Below are 21,231 nucleotides of genomic sequence, written 5' to 3'. Positions count from 1 at the left end.
CAGCATCATTGAAAGAGGAAAGTGATACCACTTTATATCACATACTATGAAAAGTATAATACAGAATTAACAGAGCCACATTAAAAGAACATGCCAGTATCTTTGGCACTCTCTGCCTTCTGGTAAAGTGGGATAATGGAGAAAAAGTAGGCAGAAGAAATTCTGAAAAATTTTACTAATATATCTCAAGGTGGGCAAGATGTAGGCAGCACTGGACAAAAGATACATAATGTTTCTCTAAGAATCCTTCATTCTAGATAAATACTAGTTTGAATAGGGAAGGCAAGTTGGCAGTATCTATCAAAATATGCCTATCTTTTGATGCAGCAATTTAATTCTCCAAAAATATTCATAAAAAATTTCAAAAGCATATGTAAAAGAATGTTTATTGCAATGCTCTTTTTAAAAAGAAATCCTAGCTCCACAGTGAGGCCTACCCTAACTAAATACTTATTTGAGACCTGCACTTCTGGTGAAAATGGAATTTATTGTTTGCCCTCCCATCTGAAATAATAAAACACTGGACAAAACATATAGGAAACCTTGGCATTCAAGACACTGGATAACAGGCAATGAAACAGAGATCCCTGATAAATGGGAAACAAATGAGGTGAGTACTGTGATTTCCCCAGATAACTGCATGGAGAGTTTCCAGGCTGTGATCTCCCTATGTTGAGAAAATGAAGCTGAAAGTCAAGGAGACTGAGGTGGCTGGAGTTCAGAGGATGAAGTGCCTGAGAGTGCTTAGAGAAAAAACACTAGACATCTGTAGAATTTTCAGCTGAATTTTACCTGAATACTGTTCAGAACATGCACATGAAGAAATTACCTGAAGCCAGGGGAAAAACTGACAACTACAAAAAGAAACAGACAAATCAAAATCTTTAAGATAAAGATTATTATAAGAAACAAAGAAGGACACTACGTAATGATCAAGGGATTAATCCAAGAAGATATAACAATTGTAAATACATATGTACCCAACATAGGAGCACCTCAATATCTAAGGCAAATATTAACAGATATGAAAGGGAAATCAATAAGGAAACACAGGCCTTAAATAACACTAGAGCAAATGGACCTGATACCCATAGAGCATTCTATCCGAAAGCAGCAGAATACACATTCTTTTCAAGTGCACGTGTAACATTCTCCAGGACAGATCACACACTAGGCAACAAAATAAGCCTCAGTAAATTTCAGAAAATTGAAATCATATCATCTTTTCCGACCACAACGCTATGAGGCTAGAAGTCAACTACAAGAAAAAACTGCAAAAAGTAGACACATGTAGCCTAATATGCTACTAAACAACAAACGGATCACAGAAGAAATCAAAGAGGACATCAAAACATACCTAGAGACAAATGAAAACAAAAAGATGACAATCCAAAACCTATGGGACACCATAAAAGCATTTCTAAGAGGGAAGTTTACAGTGATGCAGTCTTGCCTCAGAAAACAAGAAAGAGCACAAAGAAACAACCAAAACTTACACATAAAGGAACTAGAGAAAGAAGAACAAACAAAACCTAAAATTAGTAGAAGGAAAAAATCATAAAGACCCAAAGCAGAAACAAATGAAATAGAGACTAAAAAAAGAATAGAAAAGATCAGTGAAACTAAAAGGCTGGTTCTTTGAAAAGATAAACAAAACTGATAAACCTTTACCCAGACTCATCAAAAAAAGGGGGGGGACTTCCCTGGTAGTGCAGTGGTTAAGAATCTGCCTGCCAATGCAGGGGACATGGGTTTGAGCCCTACTCTGGGAAGATCCCACATGCCACAGAGCAACTAGGCCCATGTGCCACAACTACTAAGCCTGTGCTCTAGAGCCTGTGAGCCACAACTACTGAGCCCACGTGCCGCAACTACTGAAACACAGCCAAGAGCCCATGCTCCGCAACAAGAGAAGCTACTGCAATGGGAAGCCTGCACACCACAATGAAGAGCAGCCCTTGCTCTCTGCAACTAGAGAAAGCCCATGTGCAGCAATGAAGACCCAATGCAGCCAAAAATTAATTTTTTAAAAAAAGAGAGGACCAAAATCAATAAAATCAAAAATGAAAAAGGAGAAGTTACAACCAGCATGACAGAAATAAAAAGGATCATAAGAGACTACTACGAGCACCTATAGGCCAATAAAATGGACAACCTAGAAAAAATAGACAAGTTCTTAACAAAGGTACAATCACCCAAGACTGAGCAAGGAAGACATAGAAAATATGGACAGACTAATTACCAGCACTAAAATTGAATCAGTAGTTTAAAAACTCCCAACATACAAAAGTCCAGGACCAGATGGCTTCACACATGAATTCTACCAAACATTTAGGATAGTTAGCAACTATCCTTCTGAAATGATTTCAAAATTTCAGAGGAAGGAACACTTCCAAACTCATTCTATGAGGTTACCGTCACCCTGATACCAAAATCAGACAGAGAATTCCCTAGTGATCCAATGGTTAGGACTCTGAGCTTCCACTGCAGGGTGCCTGGGATCAATCCCTGTTTGGGGAGCTAAAATCCTGCAAGCTGTGTGGCGTGGCAAGAACAAACAAAAAACCCCCCAAAATTCAAAGATATCACAAAAAAAGAACAGTTACAGGTCAATATCACTAATGAACATAGAGGCAAATATTCACAACAAAATGCTAGCAAACCAAATAATACATTAAAGGATCACAAAACCAATATCAAGCGGGACTTACTACAGGTAGGCTAGGATCTTTCAATATTTGCAAATCAATCAATGTGATGATAGACCACATTAACAAACTGAAGAATAAAAACCATATGATCACTTCCATAGATGCAGAAAAAAGCTTTTGATAATATTAAACCGCCATTTATAAAAACTCTACAGAAAGTGGGCATAGAGGGAACATACTTCAACATAATGAAGGCCACATATGACAAAGCTAACATCGTATTCAATGGTGAAAAGCTGAATGCATTCCGTCTATGATCAGGAACAAGACAAGGATGCTGATTCTTGCCACTTTTATTCAACATATTTTTGGAAGTCCTAGCCACAGCAATCAGAGAAGTTAAAAAAAAAAACAAAGAGAAATCCAAATTGGAAAGGAAGAAGTAAAACTCTCACCGTTTGCAGATGATATGATACTATACACAGAAAATCCTAGACACTACCAGAATACTAGAGCTCATCAACACATTGAGTAAAGTTGCAGGATATAAAGTTAATATACAGAAATCTGTTGAATTTCTATACACTAACTACAAAAAGATCAGAAAGAAAAATTAAGGGAACAATTCCATTTACCACTGCATTAAAAAGAATAAAATTCTGAGGAATAAACCTTTCCAAGGGGGCAAAAGACCTGTAGTTTGAAAACTGTAAGACTGATAAAAGAAACTGAAGATGACACAAACAGATGGAAAGATATACAGTGTTCTTCTTGGATTAGAAGCATCAATATCGTTAAAACTGATCATACTACCGAAGGCAATCTACAGATTCAATGCAATCCCTATCAAGTTACCAATGGCACTTTTCACAGAACTAGAACAAAAAAAATTTTAATTTGTATGGAAACACAAAAGACCCCTAATAGCAAAAACAATCTTGAGAAAGAAGAATGGAGCTGGAGGAATCACACTCCCTGACTTCAGACTATACTACAAAGTGACACAATGGTACTGGCACAAAAACAGATAGATCAATGGAACAGGATAGAAAGCCCAGAAATAAACCCATACACTTATGGTCAACTAATCTACAACAAAGGAGGCAAGAATATAAAATGGAGAAAAGACAGTATCTTCAATAATTAGTGCTGAGAAAACTGGACAGCTACATGTAAAAGACTGAAATTAGAACATTCTATAACACCATATACAGAAATCAACTCAAAATGGATGAAATACCTAAATATAAGACTGGATGCTATAAAGCTTCTAGAGGAAAACATAAGTGGAACACTGACATAAATTGTAGCAATTTTTTTTTTGGATCCTTCTAAAGTAATGGAAATAAAAGCAAAAATAAGCAAATGTGACCTAATCAAGCTTAAAAGCTTTTGAACAGAAGACACTAGGGAATGGGAAAAATATTTGCAAATGTTGCAACTGCAAGGGAATAATTTCCAACATATACAAACAACTCATACAGCTCAAAATAAAAAAAAACAAACCCCCAAAAAAAACAAAAAAGAAAAGGACGTCTTAAACAGACATTTCTCCAAAGAAGACATACAGATGGCCAATAAATACATGAAAAGATGCTCAATATCACTAATCATTAGAGAAATGAAAATCAAAAGTACAATGAGGTATCACCTCACACTGGTCAGAATGGCCATCATTAAAAAGTCTACAAACAAATAAATGCTGGAGACGGTGTGGAAAAATGCAAACCCTCCTACACTGTTGGTCGGAATGTAAATTGGTACAGCCACTATGGAGAACATTACACAGGTTCCTTTAAAAAACTAAAAATACAATTACCATATGATCTTGCAATCCATATATCCAGAGAAAACTACGAGGGTGAGTCAAAAATCATCTGCACTCCAGTTATATTAAAACTTCTATAACTTCTACAGCCAGAGTGCGGATAATTTTTGACTTACCCTCGTATAATTTGAAATGATACATGAACTACAATGTTCATTGCAGCACTACTTACAATAGCTAAGACATGGAAACAACCTAAATGTCCATCAATAGATGAATGGATAAAGAAGATGTATATATGTACAAGGGAATACTACTCAGTCATAAAAAATAAGGAAATAATGCTATTTGCAGCAACATGGATAGACGTAGAGATTATCATATTAAGTCAGACAAAGACAAATATCATATGATATCACTTATATGTGGAATCTAAAAAAAAATGATAGAAATGAACTTATTTACAAAACAGAAGTAGACTCACAGACAGAGAAAACCAAACTATGGTTACAAAAGGGGAAAGGTGGGAGAAGGGATAAATTAGGAGTTTGGGATAAAGAGATACACGCTATTATATGTGAAATAAACAACAATGACCTACTGTATAGCACAGGGAACTATATTCAATATCTTGTAATAACCTATAATGGAAAAGAATCTGAAAAAGTGTGTATATATATATAGCTATATATATATCTATATATAAATATAAAACTAAATCACTTCACTGTACATGTGAAACTAACATAACACTGTAAATCAACTATACTTCAGTTAAAAGAAAGACAAATCTACAATTATAATAGATTTTGACATGTATCTCCCAAAGAACAAGCAGACTGAAAATCAGTAAGGATACTGAAGATCTGAACAACATGATCAGCCAACTTGACCTAACTGACATTTAAACAACACACCACCCAAGAATAGTGGAATACACATTCTTTTTAAATGCACCCAGAACATTTACTAAGACAATAATCCAGGCCTTAAAACACATCTCAATAAATTTAAAAAGATTCAATTCATACAAAATATGTTTTCTGACCAGAATGGGTTGTTAGAAATAAGTAACAGAAAGATAATTGGAAAATCTCCCAAATATTTGGATCTAAATAGCACATTTTTAGTAGCCCATGGGTTAAAAAGGAAATCAAAAAGCAAAACAGAAGGTATTTTTAATTGAATGAAACTTATAAAACAGCGTATCAAAATATGTGTAATGCAGCTAACACATTACTTAGAAGGAAACATTACTAAGTTGAAAATAAAGCTCTCAAATCAATGACTTCAATTTCCACCTTAAATTAGAAAATGAAGAGCAATGAAACCCAAAGTTACCATAAGAATGGAAATAAAGAATTCAATAGGAAACAGGGGAAAAAAAAGTCAACAAAACCAATAAATCTTCAGACAATATGGAAAAAAAAAGAGAAAACATACAAGTTACCAATATCTGAAATGGCAGAGATGACATCATTACAGTTATTAAATGGATAAGGGAATATTGGGAACTTTATGCAAATAAATTTGACCACTTAGATAAAATGGAAAATTTTTCTTTAAAGAATCAAACTGCCAACCTTTCTCAAGAAGAAACAGATAATTCTTAAACTTATTCTTGGTTTATCGTTTGTCAAGTGGTTTTTAAAAAGAAATAAATATTTGATTTCTTGATATATCTGCCACAATTAGGAACAGACCGAGTTTCCTACAGCAAATTTTATAACCTTCATGAAATAAACCCAAGGTTAAACTCACCTGTTGAGATCTTAAATAATGAAGAATGCAAGGTAGGTAAGCTTCTGTCTATTAACAAAAATAAGATCACTAACTTTAAAATGATAGTCAAGAGTGTCAATAGCAGAATTAATGACCTTGGAACGTAAGCTGAAAAACTTAAATCCTGGTATCTTGCAAACGAATTTGAGGAAACATAGGATCGGTCAATTAGAAAAATAGGATTGAGAGCACAATCTACCTCGGCTTTTTCCAAATAGCTCCTCATTCTCTTCTAAATGACTCGAAGTTCATTCAGTTTTTTTGCAACATGGCAGGAGTACTGGGAATTAAACATAAGGGGGCGGTAAGAAATGACCCAGGTGAACTCTGCATGAGATCATCGAGCAAATGTCCATGGGAAGTAGGTTCTGCATCGTGTGGTGCCAGTGGTGGAGGCAAAGGTGGGCTCACTCCTCGAGGTGGGGTGACCCAAGGTGGGGATCTGAGATGCAGCAGTAGTGGAGGGGTCTGCACTTTAAGAAGTTAAATTGCATGTCAAAATTCTTGAATTTAAAATCAGTTGGGAAATTTGGGGGCTTTCTAATTTCTAATCTGTTACATCTGCCTGAATTGCCTGAATTTCTACATATACATCCGAGAAAGAAGAAACTGCTGAAGAAAAACCCACGTTTGAAGATTAAATTATTTGATACTTATTAGCCAATTTCCAAATTCCTGTGTATTTCTAGGGGTGTGTGACATATCAGAAAATGGCATAAAAATTATCACAAAATGGGTCTTTCCCTTCGTGATTTAAATCCCAGCATTTTCAGTTTCCTCTGTGATTCCTCTGTACTCATTACAGTTGACCCTGAACCACACAGTCTAAACTGCGTGGGTCCACTTATTCAACAGTAAGTTTAATTCTGTATGTATTAAAGAGATCAAATTTGTAATTTAAATCTTCCAAATATTTTCAGATAGTATTCTGTTATTGCTAGTTTAGTTCTGTATGAACAGGGAATATATATAACTAAATTTTTAAATTTTATTGAGATTTGTTATGGTCTCTCTTGGTAAAATGTTCTGTGAGTACTTGGAAAGAAAGTGTATTCTGCTCTTGTGGAGTGGAATGTTTTATAAATGTCAACTCATTAATTTGGTTGATGATGTTGTTCTGTTTTATATTCTTACAGATTTTCTACTTGTTCTGTCAATAACAGAGAAGTGGTGAAGTTTCCAATGACAACTGTCGACTATGTACACTTTGTATTTTTTTTCCTTTGGGAAATTTGCACCTCTGTAGTTTGATGCATATACATTTAGGACTGTTATGTAGTGTCTGTCTTTATCCCTGATTATATTCCTTACTCTAAAGTCTACTTCATCTGACATTAATATAGTGATTTCAGCTTCCTTTTTATTAGTGTTTGCATGATCTATCTTTCCCCACTACTTAACTTTTACCTATGCCTTTAAAGTTTCTGCTAAAACAGCATATAGCTGGGTCCTGCTTTTTCATTCAATCTTATCTCTATCTTTTAACTGGTATGTTTTGACCATTTATATTTGATGTAATTTTTTATATATTTCAATTAAAACCCATCCATCCTGTTAACTATTTTCTAATTGTTCTGCCTATTCTTTGGTTTTTGTTCTTTTTCTGCTTTCTATTGGATTAACTGAGGATTTTTAATTATTGTATTTTATTCTATTAACTGCTTACATCTCTTTAAAATGTTTTAGTGGTTACTCTAAGGTTACAATATACATCTTTAATTAACCAGAATATATCTTCAAATAACATAACACTATTAAATAAAGATATTACACAATGTATTTCCTAACTTCTCCCTCCCATCCTTTGTGCTTCTGCCATATTTACACGTGTGATAGCATATTGTTTTAGACAGCTATTTTTTAGATACTTAGATAAGGTAAAAGCAAAATTATCTTACCTTCATTTATTCCATTTCCAGATCTCTTTATTTCTTTGTGCATATCTGAGTATATGTTGTGTTTCACATCCCTTCTGTTTAAAGAACTTCATTTAACATTTCTTTTAGAGTAGGGTCTTCTGGCAATGTATTTTTTCAGTTTTTTCCTTCTCTGAGAAAGTCTTCATTGCTCTATCAATTCTGAAAGATATCATCATGAAAAATTTCACAAAGACAGTTTTTCCCTCCTTTTTGTTCCTATGTAATGTCTTAAAAAAAATCTTTCCTGGTATTCTTCAAGCTTTATAGATTTGTGTTCTGGTGTTACTATCCATTGTTTATTCAAATATTTCTTCTCACCTATTTTCTCTATTCCTTCTAGGATTCCAATTATGTATGAGTTGGACCAACATCTTTTGCCACAGCTCTTGGATGATCTGTTCTTTTCTGCCATCCCTGCCCTCCTTTGTGTGTCAGTTTGTCTATTTTTATTGACTTACCTTCAAGTTCATTGACTCTTTCCTTGGCTATGTCAGGTATACCTATGAGCCCGTTGAAGGTATTGTTTCTCTCTTTACCGTGTTCTAGTATTGCCATTTAATTATCATAGTTCCATTTCTCTGATCAAATGATCCACCTAATTTGCCTGTTGTACACTTTTCTCATTAAAGCCTTTAACATACTAGTTATTTAAAATTCTGTGTGAGGTAGTCTGGTCCTACTTCTTGATTGCTTTGTCTCTTGGTGGATGGTGTTGATTTTTCTTGCATTTCTCTATGTCATATAAATTTTTTATTTTTATTTTGGCCAAAATCCCATGTAGGGCAGTAGAAACAAGTAAACAGATTTAAGTCCTAGAAATGGTCATTTCTCCTGTAAAGCCTTTCATGTAGGAGGTTTTAATATAGTTAAAAATTGGACTAGGTTTAAAGGTTGCTTTTTGCTGTGGTTACCCTAAGTTCATCACAGCCTTCAAAATTCACTAGTGATTCCTTAGTGCATTCCATGGGTTCATCTTAATGTCTGGGTGACCTTCAAATTTTGGTATTCCCTATGGATTATGCCTTAGAGACAGTCCAGCTAAACTAAGACATTTTCATTCATCCATTCAATATTATTGAGTGTTTACCACTTCCTATGTGCCAGTCACTGTACTAAATGCTGGAACTTTTAACTCCCCAAATACTCCACAACCTTCTGCTATTCATTTGTACATCTGTACTTTCTCTCCTGCCTTCAAGAGCCTCCCAACTTCTGGGTGCCTAGTAAATATCTGTTCTCTCTTTAATACTATCATCGTCTCCAAAAGTCATCCATCACCATGGAGTTCATCATTCTCTATATTACCTGTATAACTGATATGCTTCCATATTTAAATATACCATATTCCCTAAACTGTAAGTGCCTGTAGACGAGAACAGTGTTGTCTTAGAACATATTGTATGTATTAGGCTTGTGACCGCTGATTTGGAACCAACCTCTATAGCAGACTGGCAGAGGACTTAAAGTAGAGGGGTGTATGTACAGAAGGGTAGGAAGGGACTTCCCTGGTGGCACAGTGGTTAAGAATCCACCTGCCAATGCAGAGGACATCGGTTTGATCCGTGGTCTGGGAAGATCCTACACACTGCAGAGCAACAAAGTGTGTGCACCACAACTACTGAGCCTGTGCTCTAGAGCCCACATGCAACAACTATTGAGCCCATGGGCTGAAACTACTGAAGCCTGCACACCTAGAACCCGTGCTCCACAACAACAGAAGCCACTGTGAAGCCAGCACACCACAATGAAGAGTAGCTCCCACTCACAACTACAGAAAGCCCATGTGCAGCAACAAAGGCCCAATGCAGCCAAAAAAAAAAAAAAAAAAAAAAAAAAGGGTAGGGAGAAAAGACATGCCCCTCTGAGAGCGTTCTCTGTGTTGTTTGCTCATCCATTTGCTTGAAGTGTTGATTTTTTATGCTGATTTTGCAAACTGATATAACAAGTTTAAATGGGAAATTAATTGTTCTATAATCCTACATGCATGCTCCCTTCACAAATCCAGTTGTTTTCTCAGCTGTGGTCAAAGTTAGAGTGACCTAACCCATGTGGTCAAACATTCCAGAAAGTTGTAACAAGATATAGATGCTTTCAAAAGTAGCTTCTGCAATAGGAAAACTCACACAGAAGAGTCCAACTGTATATAACCCACTTCCAAAGAGGAACTCTGATTTTATTTCTTACATATTTTGCACAAACTGAAAAGAGGGACTGAAAACCTTTATATATATGGTGAACAGCTGACAAAAGAGCCTGACACATAAATACAGGGTTTTTCCCATGTATTAGTTTGGGTTGCCATAACAAAATACCACGGACTGGGTGATGTAAACAAACTTTATTTCTCAGTTTTGGAGGCTGAAAGTCTGAGATCAGGATGCCACAAGGTTGGATACTGGTGAGGGCTATTTCCTTGCCTTGCAGATAGCCAGCTTCTTGCTGTGCCCTCACATGGCAGAGGTCTCTGGTGTCTCTTCTTTTAAAAACACTAATCCTATTCTGAGGGCCCCTCCCTCATGACCTTATCTAATGCTTATTACCTCCCAAAGGCCTCAATTCCAAATACAATCACACTAGGGGTTAGGGTTTTAACATAGGAATTTTGGGAGGACACAGTCCATGACATTCCATTCGCCCCCAATCACTTGTTGCACACCAGTGTTCATACATGAAAAACCAATGTTTATTCATATAAATATAAATTCATTTTCAAACAAAACAATTACACATGATTTCTCCCTGTTCTGAAGTTCCTCATTCTTCAGTACATCCTGTTTTGTCACCATTAGCTTGTCTCAGGCTTGTTAGATTTTTCACACCATGAAGACCATATGTCTTCACATTGACAGTATGGTAATGACTCTATTGCTCCACACAGTTATGAGTGCTATCTTAATCTTCACTGTCACCCACAAGTTTCTGTCAAATGAAAATGGCACCCTTGGTTTGTGAGGAAATCCATTCTATGGGATACTTCTAGTTCTAAGGGACAAACTCAAACTCTTTCTTCAGGTGACCTTAAATCAGGCTCACAGCTCCATCCAGAGAAATGGATTTACAATTCACTTTGTTGTACGTGACCAATGAAGTAATTTTAAAATTACACTGGAAATAAAGTATCAGTTATTTTTATCAGATGAAGAATGGTCTTCATTAAAAATGACTGATCCAATCATCTGTGCTTGCTTCTTTGAAACTAAGACCTATGATAAAGTCACTGTCTCAGTTGATTTCAAATCCTTAGGTCAAAATCACCAATGACTTTTGCTCTTTGGCTTTCAAAGTGGTACACAACATCAAACTGTCCCATTTTTACACAATTTATGTTATAGACAAACGCATTTCTGCACACCTCTGTCTCTGCTACTTTGCCAGGCTCCTTCTTAGCTTTTACATATTTAAAACAATCTTAAGCCTTTTCCTCAGAATGTGTATTCTGATGTCGAATCAAGGATGAGCTCCGACTATATGCCTTCCCACATTTACTACACTCATAGGGTTTCTCTGAAGAATGACTTCTCTGATGCCGAATAAGATCCGAACCACTGCTAAAGGCCTTCCCACATTCATTACATTCATAAGGTTTCTCTCCAGTATGACTTCTTTCATGTAGAATAAGGGATGTGCGTTGGCTAAAGGCCTTCCCACACGTTTTGCATGTATATGGTTTCTCTCCAGTATGAATTCTTTCATGTTGGGCGAGATGCGCACTCTGACTGAAGGCCTTCCCACACTGATCACATTCATAAGGTCGATCTTCAGTATGAATTCTCTTATGTCGAGTAAGAGATATTCGGTGACTGAAGGCTTTCCCACATTCCTCACACTGATATGGTTTTTCTCCAGTATGAATTCTCTGATGTTCGATAAGAAATGACTGGCGGCCAAAAACTTTACTACATTTACTGCATTTGAAAGGTTTCTCTTCAGAATGAATGTTCTGATGTATTTTAAGGTTGGCAGTTCCAGAAAACATCTTCCCACATTCCTTACATTCAAACAGTTTCTTTTTCTTTGTATGAACTTTCTGATGTTGAATAAGGGATGAATGCCGATTGCAGACCTTCTGACATTTATTACATCTGTATAGTTTCTCCCTATTATGAATTCTTAGATGTAGAATAAGGGTTGAAAGCTGCCTGAAGATCTTTTCACATTTATCACATTTGTAGGGTTTCTTTGAAGTGTGAATTCTCTGATGAAGCATAATGGATGAAATTCTATTAAAGGATTTCCCACATTTTCTGCATTTATAAGGATTCTCTAAATGGTGACTTCTCTGCTGCAGACTCTGACTTAAGGCCTTCTCACTTTCATGATTTTTCTCTCCAATATGAATTTTTTCATGTATAACAAGGACTGATTTCTTACTGAAGCCTCTCCCACACTTCCTGCATTTATGTATTTTCTTTCCATTGTGAATCTTCTTATGAAGTAAAAAGGATGACATTCGAATGAAGGCTTTCTCACATTTTCTGCACTGGTAGATATTTTTGACAAGGTGGATTTTCTGACATATACTGGGAGATGGACACTGACTCAAGGCCTTCCCACAGTCAAACATTTCCTTTTCATCGTGACTCTTCCCATGCAGAACAAGGGTTGTTCTTTGAATGAAGCTTTCCCCACATTTATCACATTCATAGCTTTTACTTCCACTGTGAATTTTCTGATGAAGAATGAGGGATGAGATCTGTCTGAAAGTTTTTCTACAACTACTGCATTCATAAGGCTTCTCTCCAGTATGAGAGCTCTGATGAAGTTTAAGAGATAAGCTTTGACTAAAGAATTTCCCACAGTCATTACATTTTAAAGATTTCTTCTTTGAATGCGCTCTCTTGGGTTTCCTTAGGACTGACTTTTTCTTGCAGCTTCTCTTTCCTGTGGGAACTTTTTGTGGTGCAGAAACTGGTTTCTGATAGATGCTTTGCCCAGATTTGTCACACTGATTTGGAGGTAACTTCTTGGTCTCACATTTGGACACTAAGTCTGAAAGACATCAAGAAATTCAATTTGTTTTCCTGTGCTAGAAAAATGAAGCTATTTGCAATCATTATCATAATAACAATGATGATAATCAGAATAACTTTTTAGTGTCTTATGGTTTTAACATAGTAAAGGCTTTATAAAAATATTTAATAAGTGAAATTCAGGGAAGCACAATTGGAAATGAGTAAATAAAGGTTTTACTGATAGAATAAATGTATACCATGTACCATATTAAACTCCATAAATTGTTCAGTAGATGAATGTTTTATTGTAGGAAATATCTAGAAAAGTCAGAAGGTAAACTACAAACAAAAGGTAAACTAGTGGTTGCCTGGGGCTAAAGGTGGGAATGGGCATGAGGGATCTTACTGAGGTAACAAAACTTCTAAAACTAGTTTATAGTGATGGTGCCACAACTTGGTACATTTATCAAAAACTACTGAAATTAAACACTTAAAATGGATGAATTTTACAGTACATGCCTCAATAAAGCTCTAAATTTTAAAAATATATTCTTAAAATCAAATCAAAAAAACCAAACTGGACTTCTGGTTGCTGGCTCCTTATGTAAAAGTTTGGAAGTCTTTTTGTCCTAACAAGTAAAAAAGCTAAACAGATGGTGAAAATGACAACTCTCCATTATAGAGGGGGGAGCACAGGGAAAACCATTTCCTCCAAGATTGGAGAGACAAACCAAAGCTTACCAGAGCAGAGACTCACAAGCACAACCACCATAGGACCCTGGGTTGGGACAGGAAAACCTGAACTGTAATTAATGAATTGTTGGAGACTCAGTACCAACAAGTCTGAGAGTTAAAAACTCCAGGGGGACCTTGTCAAACCACTCCACACAATATTGTGAGATTTACCTTTAGGAGTTTGATCAGATTCTCACCTTAAATATAGGAGAAAAATTTTCTTGGGCTGCCAGCAGGGGGAAGGGAAAAGGAATCATTTGGAAATATGCCAGAGCAGTCTGTTCCTCTTAACAAAGCCTGTGCTCAGGGGACACTAGGTAACCAAAGCCTACCAAGCTGAGGTATTATCAGAGCTTAATTGACCTGGGGAAGGAAAATACCCAACTCTAATGGGCTCTAGCCCACTTGTCCCACATAAGGTGGGAGAAAAAACAGAATCACTTGTGATATTCACAGTCCAGAGGGGAAGTCTCACTAAAAGACTGGACTAAAGAATTCTCCCCTCCCCACCTTACCATCACCTTACTAAAGGCCTATTTACAGCAGTTCCTTTTAAATGGTATATTATGGCTGGCTATCAAGAAAAGATTAGAAGACATACCAAAAGGCAAAAACACAACTTGAAGAGACAGAGCAAGCATCAAAACAAGATTCAAATATGGCAAAGGTGTCTGACTTATCAGGTCAGAAATTTTAAACAAACATGTTTAATATGCTAAGGGCGCTAATAGATAAAGTATACAGCATATTCGAAGAGATAGGCAATGTAAGCAGAAAGATGGAAATTCTAAGAAAGAACCAAAATGAAATGTTAAGAGACCAAAAACACTGGGGAATTCCCTGCTCGTCCAGTGGTAAAGAATCAGCCTTCCAATGTGGGGGAAATGGGTTTGATCCCTGAGGAGGGGACTAATATCAACATGCTACACAGCAACTAAGCCCATGTGCCATAACTACTAAGCTCACGCGCCTCAACTGGAAAGCCTGCGTGCCACAACCTACAGAGCACATGCGGTCTGGAGCCCGTACATCACAATTAGAGAAAGAAAATTTGCATGCTGCAACTGGAGAGAAGCCTGCACACCACAATGAAGACCCAAGGCAGCCCGCCAAAATAATAACAATAATAATAAAGAAACTAAATATTTTTAAAAAACTAATTTTTCTTATTATATAATATATATTATATTATATAAAAGGAAGACAGTTCAAGATGGCAGAGTAGTAGGATGTGCGCTCACTCCCTTTCGCAAGAGCACCGGAATCACAACTAACTGCTGAACAATCATTGACATGAAGACACTGAAACTTACCAAAAAAGACAACCCACATCCACAGACAAAGGAGAAGCTGCAATGAGATCAAATCCCATAACCACTGGGTGGGCAGCTCACAAACTGGAGAACAGTTATACCACAGAAGTCCACCCAGTGGAGTGAAGGTTCTGAGCCCTTCAGGCTTCCCAACCTGGGGGTCTGGCAACAGGAGGAGGAATCCCCAGAGAATCAGACTTTGAAGGCCAGTGGGACTTGACTGCAGGACTTCCACAAGACTAGGGGAAAAAAGAGACTCCACTCTTGGTGGGCACACAAAAAGTAGTGTGTGCACCAGGACCTGGGGTGAAGGAGCAATGACTCCATAGAAGACTGAACCAGACCTACCTGCTGGTGTTGGAGGGTCTCCTACAGACGTGGGGGGTGGCTGTGGCTAACTGTGGGATGGACATGCTGGCGGCGGGGGTTCTAGGAAGTGCTCATTGGTGTGAGCCCTCCCAGAGTCCGCCATCAGCCCCACCAAAGAGCCTGTAAGCTCCAGAGATAAACTATGGTTCAACTAATCTATGACAAAGGAGGCAAGGATATACAATGGAGAAAAGACAGCCTCTTCAATAAGTGGTTCTGGGAAAACTGGATAGCTACATGTAAAAGAATGAAATTAGAACACTCCCAAACACCATACACAAAAATAAACTCAAAATGGATTAAAGACCTAAATAGAAGAACAGACACTATAAAACTCCTAGAAGAAAATATAGGAAGAACACTCTTCGACATAAATCACAGCAAGATCTTTTTTGACCCATCTCCTACAATAATGGAAATAAAAACAAAAATAAATAAATGGGACCTAATGAAACTTAAAAGCTTTTACACAGCAAAGGAAACTATAAACAAGATGAAAAGACAATCCTCAGAATGGGAGAAAATATTTGCAAATGAATCAAAAGACAAAGGACTGATCTCCAAAATATATAAACAGTTCATGCAGCTCAATATCAGAAAAACAAAGAACCCAATCAAAAAGACCTAAATCAAACAACCCAATCAAAAAGGCAGAAGACCTAAATAAGCATTTCTCCAAAGAAGACATACAGATGGCCAAGAGGCACATGAAAAGCTGCTCAACATCACTAATTATTAGAGAAATGTAAATCAAAACAACAATGAGGTATCACCTCACACTGGTTAGAATGGGCATCATCAGAAAATCTACGAACAGTAACTACTGGAGTGGGTGTGGACAAAAGGGAACCCTCTTGCACTGTTGGTGGGAATGTAAATTGATACAGCCACTGCAGAGAACAGTATGGAGATTCCTTGAAAATCTAAAAACAGAATTACCATATGACCCAGCAATCCCACTACTGGACATATACCCAGAGAAAACCATAATTCATAAATTCCCCAGTGGCATAGTGGTTAAAAATCTGCCTGCCAATGCAGGGGACATGGGTTTGAGCCCTGGTCTGGGAAGATCCCACATGCCACATGGAGAAACTAAGCCTGTGAGCCACAAGTACTGAGCCTGGGCTCCAGAACCCATGAACCACAATTACTGAGCCTGAGTGCCACAGCTACTGAAGCCCACATGCGTAGAACCTGTGCTCTGCAACAAGAGAAGCCACAGCAAGAAGAAGACTGCGCACTGCAATGAAGAGTAGCCCCTGCTTGCCACAACTAGAGAAAGCCCATGCACAGCAATGAAGACCCAAGGCAGGCAATAAATAAATTCATTAAAAAAATAAATTCATTAAAAAAAATAAATTCATTAAAAAAATAAATTCATTAAAAAAAAAAAAAAAAGACACATACACCACAATGTTCATTGCAGCCCTATTTGCAATACCTAAGTCATGGAAGCAACCTAAATGTCCATCAACAGAGGAATGGATAAAGAAGATGTGGTACATATCTACAATAGAATATTACTCAGCCATTAAAAGGAATGAAATTCGGACATTTGTAGAGACATGCATGGACCTAGAGACTGTCATACAGAATGAAGTTAGAAAGAGAAAAACAAATATCGTATATTAAGCATATATGCGGAATACAGAAAAATGGTACAGATCAACTGGTTTGCAAGGCAGAAACAGAGACACAGATGTAGAGAACACACATGTGGACACGGGGGAAAGCGGTGGGTGGGCTTGGAGTGGGATGAATTGGGAGATTGGGATTGCCATATATACATGACTAATAAGAAAAAAACTATCAAATTGTACACTTTAAATATATGCAGTTTATTTTATGTCAATCTTATCTCAATAAGAGTTCTTTGAAAAAAAACTAACAAAAAAAGAGATCAAAAACACTGTAACAGAAATGAAGAATGCCTCTGATGGGCTTTTTGGTAGATCTGACACAGCTGAAGAAAGATTCTCTGGAGTTTAAAGATTTATCGATAAAATCCTCAAAACCTGGAAAGCAAAGAGAACAAAGACTGAAACAACAGAACAAAATATCCAAAGACTGGGACACCTACAAAAGAAATAATATGTGTAACGGAAATACCAGAGAAGAAAGAGGAAAAAATAAAAATTTGAAGCAATTATGACTGAAAATTTAATGTCAGACACCAAATTACAGATCTAAGATGCTCAAAGAACACCAAACAGGATAAATGTTAGGAAACCTATACCGAGGCATATCATTTTTAACTGCAGAAAATCAAAGAAAAAGTCCTGCAAGAAGCCAGAGGGAAAAAAGACCCCACCTCAGAGGAAAAAAGATAAGATTTACATTCAACTTCTCAAAAACCATGCAAGCAGGGAGAGTAGTGTGAAATATTTAAGTTGTTGAAGGGGAAAAAAAAAAGCCACCAACCTAGAATTCTGTACTCTGTAAAAATTTCCTTCAAAAGTGAAAGAGAAGACTTTCTCAGATAAACAAACATTGTGGAAATTTGTTACCAGTACACCTGCCTTGCAAGAAATGTTAAAAGAGGTCCTTTGGAGAGAAGGAAAATAATGTAAGTCAGCAACTCAGACCTACACAGAGAAAGGAAGAGCACTGAAAAAGGAATAAATGAAGGCCAAAATAAAATCACCAAATCCTTTTCTTATTCTTAGTCTAACAGATAACAGTTTATTCAATATAATAATAATAGCAACAATGTATTTGATTATGTATGCTTATGTATTTATTTTATGTGTGTGTATATGCTAATGTATACTTATATATGAAGTAAAATGACAGCAATGATAGAGGCGATGGGAAGACAGAGTTAGCATTATTTTATTATAAGGTACTCACACTATCCATGAAGTGGTACAGTGTTATTTAAAAGTGGACACGGATTAACTGTAAATGTATATTGTCTTGGGCAACCACTAAAAAGAGTTTGAAAAGTAAAAAAAAAAAAGAAAGTATAAAAAAAGAAAGTATGCTAAGGACAGAACATGGAATCATATGAAATGTTCATTTAAAATCACAAAAGGCGAGGGACTTCCCTGGTGGCGCAGTGGTTAAGAATCCACCTGCCAATGCAGGGGACATGGGTTTGATCCCTGGTCCTGGAAGATCCCACATGCCTCGGAGCAACTAAGCCCCTGTGCACAACTACTGAGCCTGTGCTCTAGAGCCCACAAGCCACAACTACTGAAGTCTGAACGCCTGGAGCCCGTTCTCTGCAACAGGAGAAGCCACTGCAATGAAAAGCCCACGCACTGCAACAAGGAGTGGCCCCCACTCGCCACAACTAGAGCATGCACAGCATGCTCGCCATGCACAGCAATGAAGACACAACACAGCCAAAAAATAATAAATAAAAATAAAGTTCTCTTAAAAAAAAAATCACTAAAGGCATTAAAGAGTGGAATACAAAAATAGAAACAAAGAATAAAGGTAACAAATAGAAAACAGTAACAAATATGGTAGATATTAATTCAACTACATCAATAATCACTTTGAATGTCAATGGTCTAAATGAATCAATTATAAAGAGATTTTTCAGAGTGGATCAAAAAACATGACCCAGCTGTATCTTGTCTATAAGAAACCCACTTTAGGTACAAAGACACATATAGATTATGAGTAAATGAATGGGACATCCCTGGTAGTGCAGTGGTTAAGAATCCACCTGGCAATGCAGGGGACAAAGGTTCAATCCCTGGTCCGGGAAGATCCCACATGCCATGGAGCAACTAAGCCCATGTGCCACAACTACTGAACCCGCATGCTGCAACTACTGAAGCCCATATGCCTAGAGTCCATGCTCTGCAACAAGAGAAGCCATGGCACTGAGAAGAGTAGCTCCTCCTCACCACAACTAGAGAAAGCCCACCCAGCAATGAAGACCCAACACAGCCAAAAAGAAAGAGTAAATGAATGGTGAAAGTAGACCATGCTAACACTAATCAAAAGACAGGAGTAGCTATATTAATTCTAGACAGGGCAGGCTTAAAAACATGGAAAGTTATCATGGATAAAGAGGGGTATTACATAATGATAAAGAGGTCCATTCTTCAGGAAGACATAATTCTTAACATGTATATACCTAACAACAGAGCATCAAAGTACATGAGACAAAAACTGAGATAACTGCAAGGAGAAATAGATGAATCCACTATCACAGCTGGAGACTTCAACACCCTCCTCTCATAAATGGACAGATCCAGCAGGCAGAAAATCAGTAAGGACATAATGGAACTCTAACCACACCATCATTCAACTGGATATAATTGACACCTATAGATTATTTCATCCAACAGCAGAATTAACATTATTCTCAAGCTCACATGGAACATTCCTCAACACAGACCATATTCTGGGCCATAAAACATACCTTAACAAACTTAAAAGAATAGAAATCATACAACGTCTGCTCTCAAACCACAATGGAATTAAACTGGAAATCACTAACAAAAAGATGACTGAAAAACCCCCAAATACTTGGAGATTATACAGCACACTCCTAAATAATACGTGGGAAATCTTAAAATACTTTGAACTGAATGAAAATGGAAATAAAACTTATCAAAATATGTGGGATGCACTGAAAGTAGTGATTAGAGGGAAATTTATAGCACTGAATGTATATATTAGAAAAGAACAAAACAAAGACCTAATCTACGTTTCCCCCTTAGGAAAATAGAAAAAGGGCAAATTAAATCCAAAGTAAGCAGGAAAAAAAAAAAAAAAGAATTAGAGCAAATCACTGAAACAGAAAACAGGAACTCAATAGAGAAATACAATGAAATAAAAAGATGGTTCTTTGAAAAATCAGTAAAGTTGATAAGTCTCTAGCTAGGCTACCCAAGAAAGAGATAAAACATATATTAATATCAGAAATCAAAGAGAGGACATCACTACATATTTCATGGAAATTAAAAGTATAACAAAAGAAAGCAACTATTCTATGCCCACAAATCTGATAATCTAGATGAAACTGATCAATTCCTTAAAAGACACAATTTCCTAAAACTCACACAAGAAAAACGATGATCTCAACAGGCATATATCTATTTTAAAAACTCTATCAGTAATTAATAACCTTCCAAAACAGAAATTACCAGGCCCATTATGTACTCACTTGTGAATCCTACCCAACATTTAAGGAAGAAATCATTCCAGTTCCATAATCTCTTTCAGAGGACAGAAGCAGAGGGAATACTTATTAACTCAGTGCATGAGACAACCATTACCTTAACAACAAAACCAGACATACCACAAGAAAACTACAGACCAATATCACTGGATAAATACTTATGCAAAAGTCTTAAACAAAATACTAGCAAACCAAATTCAACAGCACATTAAAAGGATCATATACATGAGGCAGTGGGATTTATACCTGGAATGCAAGGATAATTCAATATAGGAAAATAAATGTAGCACATCACATTAACAAATTAAAGGACAAAAACCACATGATCATCTCAACTGATGCAGAAAAAGCTTTTGACAAAATTCAACACTCCATGATAAGAACATTCAACAAACTAGGAATAGAAGGAACTACCTCAATTCCATACCAAAAGCTGTTTGAACCAATAAATGAATATACTGGTAAAGTGGCAGGATACCAAATCAACACCTGAAAATCAGTTGTGTTTCTATACACTAACAATGACCACTCCGTAAAGGAAACTGAGAAAACAATCCTATTTACTACAGCATCAAAAAGGATAAAATATTTAGGAA

At 36.6% G+C, this 21,231-nt stretch overlaps 2 protein-coding genes across 20 annotated transcripts in view; one reads left to right on the top strand and one right to left on the bottom strand.

Annotated features, from left to right (window-relative positions):
- ZNF583 (zinc finger protein 583) overlaps positions 1-7,801 on the top strand; it is a 36,272-nt gene extending 28,471 nt beyond the window's left edge. For 2 of the 3 annotated variants that reach the window (XM_057719627.1, XM_057719626.1), the window contains exon 7: positions 7,338-7,801. In XM_057719627.1, the coding sequence (XP_057575610.1) occupies positions 7,338-7,361 (24 nt within the window). In that variant the 3' untranslated portion in view covers positions 7,362-7,801. Of the gene's footprint in view, positions 1-6,476; positions 7,058-7,337 lie in introns of those variants that run through there. The other variant, XM_057719625.1, reaches the window with a different exon arrangement.
- Positions 1-21,231, bottom strand: part of ZNF667 (zinc finger protein 667) — a 47,086-nt gene that overhangs the window by 5,226 nt on the left and 20,629 nt on the right. For 16 of the 17 annotated variants that reach the window (XM_057719605.1, XM_057719604.1, XM_057719614.1 and 13 more), the window contains one exon: positions 10,446-13,109. In XM_057719605.1, the coding sequence (XP_057575588.1) occupies positions 11,530-13,109 (1,580 nt within the window). In that variant the 3' untranslated portion in view covers positions 10,446-11,529. Of the gene's footprint in view, positions 1-8,099; positions 8,280-10,445; positions 13,110-21,231 lie in introns of those variants that run through there. The other variant, XM_057719617.1, reaches the window with a different exon arrangement.

This window comes from Hippopotamus amphibius, unplaced genomic scaffold (assembly GCF_030028045.1).
Source record: "Hippopotamus amphibius kiboko isolate mHipAmp2 unplaced genomic scaffold, mHipAmp2.hap2 H_1, whole genome shotgun sequence".
Taxonomy (NCBI): Eukaryota; Metazoa; Chordata; class Mammalia; order Artiodactyla; family Hippopotamidae; genus Hippopotamus; species Hippopotamus amphibius.
The sequence above is the reverse complement of the archived record's forward strand: the minus strand, read 5'-3'. Positions and strand labels throughout refer to the sequence as shown.